Here is a 16,099-nt window from a genome sequence, read left to right on the forward strand (position 1 = left end):
AGAGAGCAGCTGAAGGAAGAACTAGTATAAGAAGGACCACAGGCCAAACAAAGAGACAGACGAGAACTAACTGCAGACAACGACTAGATCCACCATCTTCATAGTAGTCGCAGGAAACAAACAGAAAGCTAACCCCACATCCAGATCTATCAACAACAAAATTTTGAGATCTAGATCTGAAACTCCATAAATGACAAATCCAGATCGATAAACCGTTTTGAGAAGACACAAAGAAGACCCTGCAAGATAACTAAAGACACAAGCTAACTAAGCAAACTCCCACGGTGCCGACGACGGAGCGCCGGACACCGGAGATATTGAAACCACGGCAAACTCTCGACTTTTTTTTTTCTCTCTGCTCTCTGACTTTTTTCTTTTGTGTTAAACCTTTCACCAGCGCAGCTTCACTTAGTTTTGAAATCCATAAAAGCTCTTTTTTATTCAGTTTCTCATTAATATGCTTTGAAGACATCATAAGATTTAACCTAACGTACGGTCTGGTAATGATTTAAAGTATGATGATGAGTAGTTAAGTAACATATCTTTTATTTCAAATAGTGAAATAGACAAACCATGATCGTGTTGTAAAATATTTAACATGAAACCTGAAGGATTGATACATATAATATATATATATATATATATATATATACTAGTTAAGTGGTTGAATCATCATGCCTTTGTGGTGTCCTTAGCCTCTCCTTCGTTTCCTTTTTCCTTCACATAATCCAAAACTTTCTGAGCTTCATCCAATGCAGTGTCTTTGGCTTCAACGTTCTTCTCAGTAACGTAGTCTTTTGCTTTCTCGCCATCTTTCAACGCCTCCTTTGTCTTCTCTGTCACATAATCCGAAGCTCTCTTTCTGTTCAGGTATATACATCCAGTTTCATTATTGACCAACAATTTAAGGCTAATATGTAAAGTATGAAAAGGAAGATCAGTTTATATATAAGGGCTTGTAAACCTCTGTAGCTTGAATGATATTAAAACATATCAAAATATAAGATCTTTTCTAAACACAAAGATTTCCAGTGATAGAATTACAAGACTAGTTCTCTAAAATATTTTCAGATCCATCTTTGACCAATGATCTTAAACATATATCTACAATGGCCAACATGGAATTATCATACCAAACTCTCAAATATTCGAGGTTATATGCAAACTGAAAAGAAAAGAAAAAGATAATTGTATATATCATGATTCATGGTTTATGAATCTCTGTATCTTGAATGATATTAAAGTAGACTAAAAATACAAATTACCTCTAGAACAAAAAATTGCGATGATAAACTGAAACATTAATTTTGAATTTCCTTTTCTTTTAATGATTTTTAGGCAATAAATTTTAAAGGGAGCTACTCAAAAATATGTTATTTTCTCTAATATATATTCCAATAAAACATATAAATTAAATAAAGTTCTTTTATAAAAGTAGATCGTTTACGTATATTATATGGTTTAAATGACCGTCTTCATAACCGGCTAAAGTGTGTTATTTATCAAAACACTATCATGGATGGTTAGTAATGTTATATATATGAGAGTGAATATATAGATTCATTCACGAGACAAGATGTTTAAAGAAAAAAATATAGACTTACGTGGCCTCGTTGAGGTCATCAAGAATGTTCCCGTCACCTTTATCGGCGTAGATCAACGACTTCTTGCGCTGAGCGACGACGACGAGCTCAGTTTTCCGGCCAAAACCGACGGCGCCAACGCCGCTCTGCTGTGCTGCTCCGCTGGGGAAAGAAGAACAAATCCCACTGAGAACAGCTCCGGAGAATGACATCGCCATGAAGAGAGCAAAAGAAATCAAAGGAGGAGTTTAAAGAGGAACAAGAGTGAGATGATGAGTATAATCTCTTCTCGAATAGTATCATCGTTTTTATAGATAGTAGTCAACTACAATCCAAATCACGTGGCATCGTAAGATATTTTTTAAGGTATTGCTGTTAGTTACTGATGGGGAAAAAAACAGGTCGGCCATCAAAAGTTGTGGTGATATACATGTTATAGCATTTTCGGCAACATTTTTGGCAACACAAGTTGTAGATGTTAGCATTTCTGTTATTTATTTTTGCAAAATTAAACACTGAAGAAATAATAAGAGTTGTGGTCGTTCTCGTTAAGTCACGTGTACCGTTATTGTAATAAAAAACAAAATTTACGTCGGCCAACATATTAGTTTAGGTTTGCAAACCTAAATCTACCAAAAGCATGAAACAAAAACAAACTTATATGATGCCAAGCCTAAAGGGAATCTATGAGGACACCCACTGCAAAAGAAAAATCAAAATAGTTATAAAAATATAATATATTAATTTTATATAATTTGACTATATAGTTAAAATTTAATAATTAAAAGGAAATTAAATCACTTATAGACTGATATATCTTTTGATGGTATTTCATGGGATAAATCTCATGAATCTCTATTCATATTTTTTTCTCACTTTTAAATATTTAATTATTTTATTTTGTGGTAAGATATCCAATGCGAACTTCCAAATAGACATGATCTAATAGCTTAAATAAAATCTACAAACCATATTTTAAAAGGAAAATTGTCGTTTAAATTACGAACTTTCAAATTTGGTTTAATAAAAATGAACTTTGACTTGGACCATCAAAAGTTGACAAGCCATTTTAGTCATAAACTTCAATTGACTATATCATTTTAGTCATATCGTTAGTCAACAGTTATAGTTGACTAACAGTAGGCCTAAAATGACTTTTAAAGTTAATAATTTTTTGGCCCAAATAAATTATTTAACTTTTTGAATACACTAACTAGATTTTTTTTATAAAAAAATATTGAATAAATAAAAATAATTTTTATTATTTTCTTCAAATGAAAATTTAAATAATTTTCATTATATACTAAAATAGTTAGTTAACATATCATTATTTTAATAATTATTTATTAAAATTTATAAAGAATATTTATGTCAGTTTTGTAACTATTCATAGAGTTTGAATTATATTTCATAATTTTATTGTCAAAGTTGATGTCTCTTTGGCAAAAATATAAATTAACGTTTTTCTAAAAGATTAAATATTAAATATTGAAAATATATTTTTGATAACACTAATAATAAAAATTATTTATATACTTTATAATAAAGGTTTCCAATCCATTTTGGCAACTAGTACCATACAAATTATCCTCGAACTTTTGTATTTTCTGTTACGATAGTATGTAAAAAAGCAAAATATGTATGTGGCACATATTATATACACTGCAAGTCTCTAAGTGTTTCATTTTCATCTTGGTCCACCACCCCATCTCCATACATGGGTTCTACCACAAGTTTTAAGCACAAATATGCTGCCTTTGAGTATCATGTTTGTGGTTGTGCATAATAACAAGCCATCCCAATAAAAACATTTTTTTTCCTTTATGCTAATAAGTTTACTTGTAACCTAGGTAGATGTATCAACAATTCCTAGAAGTTTGATGTTTCATTTCAACATGATAACCATAACATCCAAGATTTCAACATGATAACTATTGCATCTGTGTGTCTTAAATCTCTGTTGTACCAGTAAAATGCCCAGCACTCGTTATCAAGGTTGACTTCTGGGGGTGCGGGGGCCGCAGGCCCCCGCGGTACGGTATGCCTTTTCGGTTTAGGAAAGTTACTATTTCTATTGGGAAAAGGAAATCGGGTTTTTTTGAGGCTGTATAAATATGGGTCTAAGGGTTTGTAAATTATTATCACATCATTAATAAGAAACCCTAAACGGGTATTTGCCTCAATACGTTTTCTTCTCTATTCTTCTTCTAACCTAGAGACGGCTGTTCACAACAATAACCATAGCATGCTTTGCTGCTGCTGATTTCCACGGTTGCAAGCAGTTTCGAAGATGTAAATCATCCTAGAGAGAATCTCCATTACCAAATAATTAGGAAAATTTGTACATCTTCATCATCGTCGATTATATTGATCCACCAACCAATACTAGAGAACCAGAAAACTTTTATTTACTAGAGAATCTTCTGAAACTCAGCTGCATGTTATTTACATACAAAAATCTTTTAAACCAAAAAAGATTCATCTTTTAGTTTTTCAACGATGTTGGTGCGTTCGTGTCCCATATAATCAGTAATTCCATGCTCATGCATGTGTCCTTCCAGCAGGGATGTGCCTTGGCACAGCAAGTTGAAACAAGGGCCTAGGACCCGCATTTTTTTAAAAGTTCCCATTTCTAAAAAAATATAATAAGTTTTTATAATTTTTTTATTTCACTGTTATGTATAATAAAAAGAAAATAATAATATCAATTGAACTAAAAGCCAGTTTAATTACTATTATTATGTCAATAAAAAACAAAACAAAATTAGTAAAAATATTAAAAATTAAATAGATCTATAGTTAAACAGGCTCCCAATTTTTTTATTGTCTATGACTCAGTGGCGGAACCAGCGTCATCTTTCATAGGGATCAGTTATTAAAATAGATATGTAATATTACTGAAAAAAAATTAAGATGGGTCAAAAGTAAGGGTTCGGATTGGTGTCATGGGATCAAACTAAAGGATTTTACCAAATGTTCCAACCAATATCAACTGTACTCATTTATTTGTAGAAGGCATGTGGATCAACTGACCCCCCTCACAACCACATGGCTCCGCCACTGCTATGGCCCCCAAATTTTTTATTGTCTATGGCCCCCATACTAACAGGGACACTCCTACCTTCCAGGAGCATCACCAATAACTAAGTTCATCGTCGTTTTTGCAATCTCAACTATAGTTGGCCAATTGCCCCAAGAATACCTCCCTCGCCAGTCGCCAACCCCTTCTTCTCGAAGATATCTCTTGTTCCTTCCTTTCTCCTCGGTTCTCCGAGGATTCCTTTTAATTTGCTCCATACCCGAATACATCTTTACCACTCGCTCTTTCTTCTCCAAAACCTCTTCTTGGTTCTCTGATAAACCCTGACCGCTCCTCTTCCTCACCTCCCTCAAAACAAATGAAAACACAAAACTTGAACCACATGTAACAAGAATATGATACTCAAATAAGCATAAGATAGTTTTTTGAGCATTTGGGCCGTAAGATTTTTGATTTAACTTTAAGGATGTAATTTGAAAATTTCCTACGGTTTAAAAATGAGGTTTTAGAAAATAAGATTGTTATTTTTTTTGCTGTAGTTTTAAAAACTAATATAAAGTATGATTGGTGATTTTAAAGGCCGTATGTAAATGTTAAAGCTGCAACCAAAAAAAAAAAATTGTCCAAAGGGTTGAGTTCGTCCTTGATTCTGACAAGAACAGTCATTCCATGGATCTGCTTCACGCTCAGAGAGAGAATGGCGTTTAAGGCAAGGTAAAAAATGATACTCCTCTTTTTTGTTTTCAGGGTTTTAACTTGGTCTTGTGTCATACTTCTGATGAATGTACACAGCGGGTAGGAAGCTACTGAACTTGAACTCTTATATGTCATCATTTTCAACCTGTAGTTTGTTTTCTGTTGGCTAGATTTACTAAGTTATGTTGTTATATATGCATTTTGAAGGAAAGAGAAGTGGCACTGAAGTCCTTCAAGAGCGGAAGAACACCGATTGACGTAGCAGCTCGTGGTCTCGACATTCCCCACGTGGCACATGTTGTGAACTTAGATCTACCAGATGACATTGATGACCTCTGGCAAATCGGGACTTGCAACTGCCTTCTTCAACGATGGCAACACTTGCATGGCAAGACCGCTCGCTGAGCTGATGATGCAAGAAGCTAACCAGGAAGTCCCTGAAATGGCTCACACGATATGCATCTCGTTCCTTTTTTTGGTGGTGGTAAGAACCGGCAGGGTGGTGGTCGGTTTGGAGGCCGTGATTTTAGAATAGAAGTAAAAACAAACTGATCTTATTGTATCAACATGAGACATGAAGGATCGATACATATATCTACTAGTTAAGTGGTTTGAATCATCATGCCTTTGTGGCGTCCTTAGCCTCTCCTGCTTTACCCTCTACAAACTCAGCTGCTTCATTTCCTTTTGCCTTCACATAATCCAAAGCTTTCTGAGCTCCATCCACTGCAGTGTCTTTGGCTTCAACGTTCTTCTCAACAACGTAGTCTTTTGCTTTCTCTCCATCTTTTAACGCTTCCTTTGTCTTCTCCGTCACGTAATCCGAAGCTCCCTTTCTGTTTATGTATATGTATATTCAGATTCATTATTGACAAAACGGATATCTACAATGGCCAACATGGAATTATCTTACTTAATTCTCAAATATTTGAGGCAATATGTAAACTATAAAAAAACAAAAGAGAGATCACTTATACACTATGGTTTATGAACCTCTATATCTTGAACGATATTATAATATCATCGTTAGTAATATTAACCATTTCTAATATATATGTGTGTGAGAGTTTTTGGGCGAATATAGAGGCTCACGAGACAAGATGTTAAAAGAAAAAGCATAGACTTACGTGGCCTCGTTGACGTCATCGAGAATGTTACCGTCACCTGCGTAGATCAACGACTTCTTGCGCTGAGAGACGACGACGAGCTCAGTTTTCCGGCCAAAACCGACGGCGCCAACGCCGCTCTGCTTGGCTGCTCCGCTGGGGAAAGAAGAACAAATCCCACTGAGAACAGCTCCGGAGAATGACATCGCCATGAAGAGAGCAAAAGAAATCAAAGGAGGGGTTTAAAGAGGAACAAGAGTGAGATGAGTATAATCTCTTCTCGAATAGTATCATCGTTTTTATAGATAGTAGTCAACTACAATCCAAATTATACGTGTGGCATCCTAAGATATTTTTAATGCATTGATGTTATTTTCTTTTAACTACTGAAAAGAAAGAGAAAAAAAACAAGTCGGCCAACAAAACTTGTGGTTATACACAGTGCCGGCTCTGGGTTGGTGCCGTGCAAATGCACAAGGTCCCCATTTTTCATTAAAATTTCTTCACTGTTTTAGGGTCTTAAATTTTAACATTCGTTTAATTAAAGGATCCAATTTTTAAAATCATCAATTAACATAGGAAAAAATATTAGATAGCACAAGGCCCAGTGTTTTAAGCCACATGTGAGCATTTTGGCAACACAAGTTTTAGAGGTCAACGTTTCTGTTTTCTTTTTTTTTTCAAAATTAAACACTAAGACTGTGATTGGATAAATTATTGGCGTTAAATATTATAGTAAAAGTAAACTTTGCTGAGTTACTCTATCTTTCACCAATCAACTAAAAAGATATATTTTTTATCTTTCAAAAAAAAAGGAAAATATGTTTTCATCTCATTTTAGGTTTGACATTCTTACCTCAACTCGCAGTACCTACCTAAACCCGAACGAAAAAACCGAAACCGAATCTAAACTACTATACAAAATATCCGAATGGGACTTATGATCTTAGTACTTTGGAGATTGGTTATAACCTGAACCAAACCGAAATCTGAACTAGAATCTGAAAATATCAGAAATTAATTAAATATGTCACTACAAGAAAACACGCCGATATCGAGGGTTTTTTCCTCGGTATTTCGTCGGAATACGCGTATTCCGACGAAATACCGAGGAAAATGTCCCTCGAAAAAAACTCGTCGAAATTTCATTTTCCGTCGAAATTTCCTCGAAATTTTGTGACGGAATTTCGAGGAAACATATTTCCGAGGAAATTTAGAGGACTGACCTTCGTCGAAGAGGTCCTCGGAATATATTGAGGAACAATTCCCTCGGTATATACCGAGGATTATACCGAGGGAATGACCTACGAAAATTTTCGAGGAACCTGTCCCTCGGAAAATTCCGACGAAAGGTGTTCCTCGAAAATTTTCGAGGAAAGCTGTTCGTCGAAATTTTCCGAGGGACAGGTTCCTCGAAAATTTTCGAGGGCTGCTTTCCTCGAAAATTTTCGAGGAACCCTCCCTCGGAATATACCGAGGAACGCTTCCCTCGGTATATACCGAGGACATCTGTTCCTCGGAATATTCCGAAAATTAAATTTTTTAAAAAAATTTTTTTTTAAAAAATAATATTTTAAATTTTAAATTCGTAAATATAAAATTAAAATTTAAATTAAAAACATATTATTTAAAATTCAAAGTCATACAAACGAAAAGAAAACATTTAGAGTTTTTGAAATAAATTAAACTACGGGGTTTGGAAGTCCGGGTCTGGCATGTTCGGGAAGTCGACGTTGGCGTTCGGGTTCATGCTCCTCATCATCGCCATCATTTGCTCGTTCAGCTTCCTCTGTGCCTCCCAGCCCGCCTCTTGACTCGCCACCATGGACTCCAGCGCAGATATGCGAGCATCCTTGTCCCTCATCTGGCTCAGAAGGACTTCTTGATCAACATAGGACGGTGGTGGTGCAGAAGCAGACGGAACCGAGGGAGACCGACGAGCCAAACCGAACAAACGGCCCTTCTTCTTTGGAACCGACTGAAAAAGAAAGTGTAAATTTAAATAATATAAAATTTAAATAATATAAAAAGGATTGAACTTTAAAAAATGAACTTACCGCTTCAACGATTTGGTTGATCCGAACCCGAGGCAAGCCGGTCGATCCCGTGGAATCGTCATCCTCGGTTTGAAGCTGAGACACTTCCTGTTCCATCTGACTGTCGATAAGGGTGACCACATCCCTCACAACACCATCATCAATCTCGCCGGTCTTCTTGTTGGTATACGCCGTCTTTATTAGGCGGAGATGATCAACCGGCTCCCCCTCATTTTCTTGCGCCTTGGAAAAACATAAATTAAACAAACATTAGTAATTAAAAGAAATGCACAAAAAATATTAGAATCTTAAATAATATAATAAAAAACCGACAAGCTTACCAAGCGATCTCCCAGACTGGCTAAAGACTGAGCACCCAAGTTATGGACGTACATGCCCTTCCCCTTACGGTCGCTCTTGCGGTTGGTGGAGTTGGTGGAAGAAGTTGCTCTGACTTCGTTCTTACTCCAATGCTCACTCAACTCCCGCCAGACCGTCGGGTCCATCCCCTTTGGAACCTTTAAAAAAAAATTGTTAAATAAATAAAAAAATATTTTAAAAAATAAAAAAATTGTATCATAAATAAAAACGAACCTTGTTTATTTCCCACTTCTTCTTCCACGAGTGCATCTGCTTCCCATAGTTGTCCATAACTTTATGGACGAAGTGGTAATAGATAAACAACGTATCATCGGCATTCCAGTTGAATTGTTGCTGAAAATAAAACACAATTAGTAGAAAATTAATATTAAAGATGAAAAAAATAAGTAAAAAATAAGTAAAAAATAGAAAACTTACCGCAAACTGTTGAAACCACATATGCTGCTTCTCGAGAGGGAAGTCGGTGAAAGTCGGATGTCCATTGTCGAGGGACGAGTACATCATACTGTTGATCCATCCGCTGATCCCGTTCCCGGATCGGTCAAACCTAATAAAAAGAATTAATTATTTTAGAATTAAATATTTTAAATGAATCAAATTTTAATGAAAAAAAAAATAGATTTAATTACCATGTCTGACCCTGTCCACGTGGATACTGAGTGAGATATGGAAGATGGTCACGACCCGGCTGTCGAACAAACTCCGCAACTCTCAGAAGTGCCGGATGAGCAGGAGCATGAGAAGGAGCAGGAGTGGGTGCCACACCGGGAGCGGGAGGAGAATGAGAGGGAAATGGAGAAGGAGATGTCTGGTAGGAGCTGTACGGCGATGCGGAACCCGCAATGGAGCCGCTCCCCGAACCACCACGACCACGACGCTGTCGAGAGGGGGTATGTTCCTCTTGAGACCTTTATATAAATAAATTTTATTTAATATATACAATTATTTATTTAATTTGTTAATATATCAAAATTGTTTAATAATTACAAAAAATAGTTTTGATATATTAAAAATAGATTTAATATATAAAATAGTTTTAAATATTAAAAATAGTTTAATAATTACAAAAAATAGTTTTAATATATTAAAAATAGTTTTAATATATTAAAAATAGTTTAATAAATAAAAAATAGTTTAATATATAAAATAGTTTTAATATATAAAATAGTTTTAAAAATCAAAAAACGTTTTAAAAATAAAAAAACGTTTTAAAAATCAAAAAAACGTTTTAAAAATTCAAAAAATAGTTTTAAAATCCAAAAAACGTTTTAAAAATCAAAAAAACGTTTTAAAAATCAAAAAAACGTTTTAAAAATTCAAAAAATAGTTTTAAAATCAAAAAAACGTTTTAAAAAAATCAAAAAAACGTTTTAAAAAAATCAAAAACACAAAATAAATCAAAAAAAAAAATATACCAACAATCCAAACAACAATCCAAACATGCAAATCCTAAATATTCCATTCAATCCTAGAATTTTCTATCTAACAATCTAAGTTTCGAGATCTATAAGAGAGGAAGAGAAGAGATATGAACTTACATGGGAAGAGAGGAGAGGAAGAGAGGAGAGGAAAGAGGCCGAGAGGAAGAGAGGAGAGGAGAGGAGAGGAGAGGAGATCCGTCGAGGAAGAGGAGAGGAGAAGGAGAGGAGCCGCGAGGAAGAGAGAGGAGAGGAGAAGGAGGCGGTGAGGAAGAGAGGAAAATCGAGAAGGAGAGAAATGGGGAAGAAAAGAATGAAAACCTAATTTATGAGGGGTCCGACGGACAGGGTCCGTCGAAATTTCCTCGAAATTTTTTAACATGGTCGTCGAAATTTCCTCGAAATTCTCTTGTTCGCGGCTAGGGTTTCCTGGTTAATGAAAAACAGTCCGAGGAAACCATTCCTCGAAATTTCCTCACAATATTGTGAGGAAATTTCGAGGAAATAGGGTTTGGGGTTTTGAAAACATCGATTTTTTTCCCTATGTCATTTCTTATACGAATGTAATTCATAATAATGAGGTTTCTTTGTATAGATGATCATAAATAATGAAATAACACAATTACAAAAATTATTGTAAGTATTTCCTTTAACGTTTATTAAAACGTATAAGTGTTTATCTTATGTTGTGTGGTTTTCGTCTCAATCCGCAAAACATTGTTTTCGGGTTAAAACCCTAAAGTTGGACTTTATAATCTGGCTAAGACACTTAATGAAGGTTATATACGTGTTATTCAATCCGCAAAACGTTGTTTTCGGTTTAAAACCCCCTGTTCCTCGAAATTCCGTCGAAATATTTCGACGGAATTTCGAGGAACACCAAAAAATTGGCTAGGTCCTCGAAATTCCCTCGAAATATTTCGACGGAATTTCGAGGAACACCAAAAAATTTCGAGGGTATTTCGACGAAAAAAGGTGTTTTAAATCAAACTCCTAAAATTATCTTTGTCGTCGAAATTTCCTCGGAATATTTCGAGGAAATTTCGAGGATCTAGGTAATTTTTATCAAACCCCTAAACCGTTAAGGGTAATTCCGAGGAAATTTCGAGGAAACCCTAACTTCCCTCGAAATTTCCTCGAAATTAGTAAAAAAAAAAAAAAAAAAAAAACTACTCTGATTCCGACTCATCATCAGCAGATGAATCTGAATCTGGATCTTGGTGAAACTCTCCAATAACTGGTTCATCCTGTGCGTGAACGACGGCTTCCTCTGCGAAGTCGGTGAAATCTACTACAAGGCCAACTCCTGCTACGTCTTCTTCTGCACTTAAGTTACTGGATGTGATTGGTTGTAGTGGGTCTTCCAGCTCAGAACTCCCCTGAACTCGGCCTCTCGGGTTGAGTCTGGTAACAGTAACCCATGGATCATCTCTGTTCCTTATCCGGGGGTACTTGATATAACAAACCTGTAACATTTTAAAATTTTTTAGTACAAGTTTAAATTATTACACATGATGACCAATAACTTACCTGATCGGCCTGAGAAGCAAGAATGAAAGGATCATAATATTGCAGCTTTCGTCTCGAATTAACTGATGTAACACCAAATGCATCTGTTCTCACACCTCGATCTGGAGTGATGTCGTGCCAATCACAATAGAAAACAGTACAGCGCAATCCAAGCAGGCCTAAATACTTGATTTCCAAAATCTCATGTATGTGTCCGTAGTATACATCATCTCCCGATGCAGAACAAACGCCAGCATCATAGGTCGTACGCGAACGTTTCGTCTTTTCAGTTGTGAATGCATATCCTCGAGTACAAAATCTCGGATATGACTTCACAACATAGTTTGGTCCAACCACCATCTCGCGTATCCAATCGTCAAATGTTTCACCTCTGGCCAAACCAGCAGACACCTATTAATAGCACATATATATGAGTATAAATATGTGATAAATATTTTTTAAATTTCTATAAATATGTGATAAATGATTTTTTAATTTGTTTAAGGCACTCACATAAGTAAACATCCATCCAGCAAATTCTTTTTGCTTCATTTCTTCTAGTTCTGCCTCTGTAGCGTATCTATATTCGAACCGCTTTTCTGCCATGAAAATCCTGTGAAGACAAAAAATGTAATTAATTAAGATATAAATGTTAATTTGTTAAAATTTTGTAAGATAATAAACTTACCTCTCATATTGAAGAACATCTTCGCAGTTGGTGAGCAAATATGTTTGCAAATGACTGCGCTCCTGCTCAGTAAGTCGACGGTCCTTTGATTTTCCGCTAAGTCGTCCAACATCTGTGAAAATGTCAGGAACCGTAACATGGTATGTTGCCCGTTCGCCTCTATCATCATGCCGTGCAGGTCTTCTGTTTTTGGTCTGAACTTCTGCTGGAAAGTAGTACTCAGCAAAGTTTGAAATTTCTTCATTGATCATCTGTGCGACTATAGAACCTTCCACCCTACTTAGATTTTTCACCATCTTCTTCAAATGAAACATATACCGCTCATACAGATACATCCATCTATACTGCACAGGACCACCAAGTTCCAATTCTCTTGCCAGGTGAATAACAAGATGCTCCATAACATCAAAAAATGAGGGAGGAAATATCTTCTCAAGGTTGCACTGAATCACGGCTATGTTAGTCTTCAGATTTTCAATACCTTCAAGAGTCACTGATCTGGCGCATAAATCGCGGAAGAAAGCACTTATCCCTGCTATTGCTTCATGAACATTTCGTGGTAATAGTTCCTTGAAAGCAAACGGAAGTAAGCGTTGCATCAACACATGACAATCGTGACTTTTTAAACCAATAAACTTTCCTTCCTTTCTGTCGATACAGTTACGCAAATTAGATGCATAACCGTCTGGAAACTCCACATCGTTTGAAATCCAATCGAAGAACGCATTTTTTCCCTCTGCATCAAGTCGGTATATGGGAAAAGGAGCCCTACCATTCCCATCAACATGAAGTTCTGAACGATCACATATATCAACTAAATCCAGTCTTGACTTCAAATTATCCTTTGTTTTACCTTGAACGTTAAGGATCGTGTTCATGAGGTTGTCAAAAAAGTTCTTCTCAATATGCATGACATCTAAATTATGCCTTAGCAAATGATCCTCCCAGTATGGCAGATCCCAGAATATACTTTTTTTGTGCCAGTTATGTAGGTTTCCAACAGCATCTACCGGAAAACGCGCATGTCCACCGATGTCTGGCGTCCTTTCTGCACCAAAATCTCTTAGTTGTGTCTTCAAACTTTGCCCACTAATTTCCGCAGGTGGACTGTCAAACACCTTCTTGTTCTTAGTAAACAAATTCCTACTCCTACGATATGGATGATCAGGTGGTAGGAATCTCCTGTGACAGTCAAACCAACACGTTTTCCTTCCGTGTTTTAGTTGGAAAGCATCAGTGTTATCTTGACAATATGGACATGATAGCCTTCCATGCGTTGTCCATCCAGATAACATACCATATGCTGGAAAATCACTTATTGTCCACATTAGTACTGCCCGCATTTGAAAGTTTTCTTTACACGAAATATCGTATGTTTCAGCACCTTGAGCCCATAGTTGTTGCAACTCATATATTAGTGGCTGAAGAAACACATCAAGTGATCTCTTAGGATGCTCTGGTCCGGGAACGAGAATGGAGAGAAACAAAAACTCTCGTCGCAAGCATAAGTTTGGGGGTAAGTTGTATGGTGTAACAATGACTGGCCATAGAGAATATTGTCTTCCACTCTTCCCATACGGGCTGAAACCATCAGTACATAATCCAAGGTAGACATTTCTTCTCTCATACGCAAAGTCGGGATACTTTGATTGGAAATGTTTCCACGCTTTTGCATCTGAAGGATGTCTAATCTCACCATCTGTTGAGTGCTCCGCATGCCATCTCATTCGTTGCGCTGTGCGTTCTGAAAGATACAACCTCTGCAACCTTTCCGTCAAAGGCAAATACCACATCCTTTTATATGGCACTGGAACTCTTCCACTAGTATCTTTATAACGAGGCTTCCCACAAAATTTGCATGTAGTCCGCTGATCATCCGCCCTCCAATAAATCATGCAGTTATCGCTGCATACATCTATTACCTGATAAGATAAACCAACCCCAGCTACGAGTTTTTGAACCTCGTAGTATGAACCTGGAGCTACATTATCCTCAGGTAGAATACCTTTAACAAAATTAGCTATCGCATCCACACAGTCTTCAGCCAAGTTATAATCTGTTTTAATGCCCATCAGTCTCATAGCAGATGATAAAGCTGAATGACCATCTCTGCAACCTTCGTACAATGGTTGCTTTCCAGCATCCAACATTTCATAAAATCTCCTAGCTTCTGCATTGGGTAAATCTTCCCTTCTAAAATGATCATTTATCATCTGCTCAGTACCTACACCATAATCTACATCCGCCCTAATTGGTTCTTCTAATCTAACCGCCGGCTGAGGTTCGCTAGTACTACCAAGTTCATAATCAGTTTCCCCATGATGATACCAAATTTTGTAACTTCGTGTAAACCCACTCAATAATAGATGAGTCCAAACATCCCACTCTTTAATAACTTTTCTATTTTTACAATTAGAGCAAGGACATCTTAACTTACCTGTTTCTGCTTCCGGTTGTTTGCGAGCTACCCTCATGAACTCGATTATACCTTGATTGTATTCTTCCGTAAGCAATCTCGTGTCCGGATCCAAATGAGGTCGATCCATCCAAGAACGAAAATAATTTGAAGAAGACATATTTTTTTGGAATCAAATTCGTGAGACTAGGAGAGAAGAAGAAAAGAAATGGAGTGAATGAAGAGGAAGAGGGGTGGCTGTATTTATAGAAGAAATCCTCCCGGCATACTGAGGAAATATCGAGGAAATTTCGAGGGAAACAGACATTTCCTCGAAATTTCCTCGAAATTGTTTAAATCCCCCAACGGCTCTCCCAACGGCTCTCTAACGGCTACAAGATGTCGTCGAAATATTAGAAATATCCGTCGATTTTTTCCGACGACCCTGGTTTCCTCGGTATCCCCTCGAAAATTACAGAGGAAGTTGGTGTTCCTCGAAATTTCCTCAAAAAATAGTGAGGAAATTTCGAGGAAACCCCATTTCTTGGTTTCCTCGGTATTTCCTCGATATTCTGTCCGAAATTTCCGAGGAACTCATTTTCCCTCGGTATTTCCCTCAGAATCTGCGTGTTTTCTTGTAGTGTGTTAATGGTTTAATATATTTTAAGGTGATTTAGATATTTTAGAGTAGTCAAAATATTTTTGTAGTTTGATTAATTTGTTATTTTGAATATTTTTATCTAATTTAGATAGTTTAACTAATATTTAATTAGATTTGTTAATAATTTCTATATTTTGAAAAAGAAATTGTCAAATTTTTAGGTTTAAAAAATATTTCTTTGGATGATTTTAAACACTGGTTACACCCGACCTGAACCGAACCTGGAAGAAAGCGAACTGAACCCGATCCAAGAATTAGTAAAATCCGAATGAGATTTTTGAATATAACACCGAAAATCTGAAAATCTAAATCATCCAAACCGATACCGAATGGGCCACCGAGCCCAGGCCTATCTCATTTATTCCAAAAAGTAATAAAAGTGGTGAAATCTGTTTCTCTACATCAAACCGAAAGAAAAGTTCTAATCTAGGTTACGCCACTCTCTTTTCTCCATATTTCACCTTTTTCCAATTTACTCTATTAAATAATAAATACCAATCACATTAAGAAATAATAAGAGTAGTGGTCGTCCCGTGGCATCACGTGTACCACCTTAATTTTTATAGTAAAAACCAAAATATACGTC

The 16,099-nt window shown here is 36.2% G+C and overlaps 3 protein-coding genes across 3 annotated transcripts; all 3 read right to left on the reverse strand.

The window, feature by feature from the left end:
* Positions 1-522: 522 nt before the first annotated feature.
* On the reverse strand, positions 523-1,929 carry LOC130501346 (protein COLD-REGULATED 15B, chloroplastic-like). Its single transcript, XM_056996249.1, has 2 exons — positions 1,605-1,929; positions 523-862 (listed from the first exon to the last, which is right to left on the reverse strand). Exons 1-2 carry the CDS (start codon positions 1,799-1,801, stop codon positions 673-675), a joined length of 387 nt encoding a protein of 128 aa, XP_056852229.1. The 5' UTR covers positions 1,802-1,929; the 3' UTR covers positions 523-672.
* Positions 1,930-5,857: 3,928 nt separating this feature from the next.
* Positions 5,858-6,721, reverse strand: LOC108847634 (protein COLD-REGULATED 15B, chloroplastic). The gene is made up of 2 exons (XM_018620935.2): positions 6,447-6,721; positions 5,858-6,155 (listed from the first exon to the last, which is right to left on the reverse strand). The coding sequence occupies exons 1-2, from the start codon at positions 6,635-6,637 to the stop codon at positions 5,939-5,941; spliced, it is 408 nt and encodes a 135-aa protein (XP_018476437.1). The 5' UTR covers positions 6,638-6,721; the 3' UTR covers positions 5,858-5,938.
* Positions 6,722-10,217: 3,496 nt separating this feature from the next.
* LOC130501343 (uncharacterized) lies at positions 10,218-12,583 on the reverse strand. The gene is made up of 4 exons (XM_056996244.1): positions 12,458-12,583; positions 12,283-12,382; positions 11,791-12,180; positions 10,218-11,726 (listed from the first exon to the last, which is right to left on the reverse strand). Exons 2-4 carry the CDS (start codon positions 12,373-12,375, stop codon positions 11,430-11,432), a joined length of 780 nt encoding a protein of 259 aa, XP_056852224.1. The 5' UTR covers positions 12,376-12,382; positions 12,458-12,583; the 3' UTR covers positions 10,218-11,429.
* Positions 12,584-16,099: the final 3,516 nt, after the last annotated feature.

The sequence above is a fragment of the Raphanus sativus genome, unplaced genomic scaffold (assembly GCF_000801105.2).
Source record: "Raphanus sativus cultivar WK10039 unplaced genomic scaffold, ASM80110v3 Scaffold0169, whole genome shotgun sequence".
Classification (NCBI taxonomy): domain Eukaryota; kingdom Viridiplantae; phylum Streptophyta; class Magnoliopsida; order Brassicales; family Brassicaceae; genus Raphanus; species Raphanus sativus.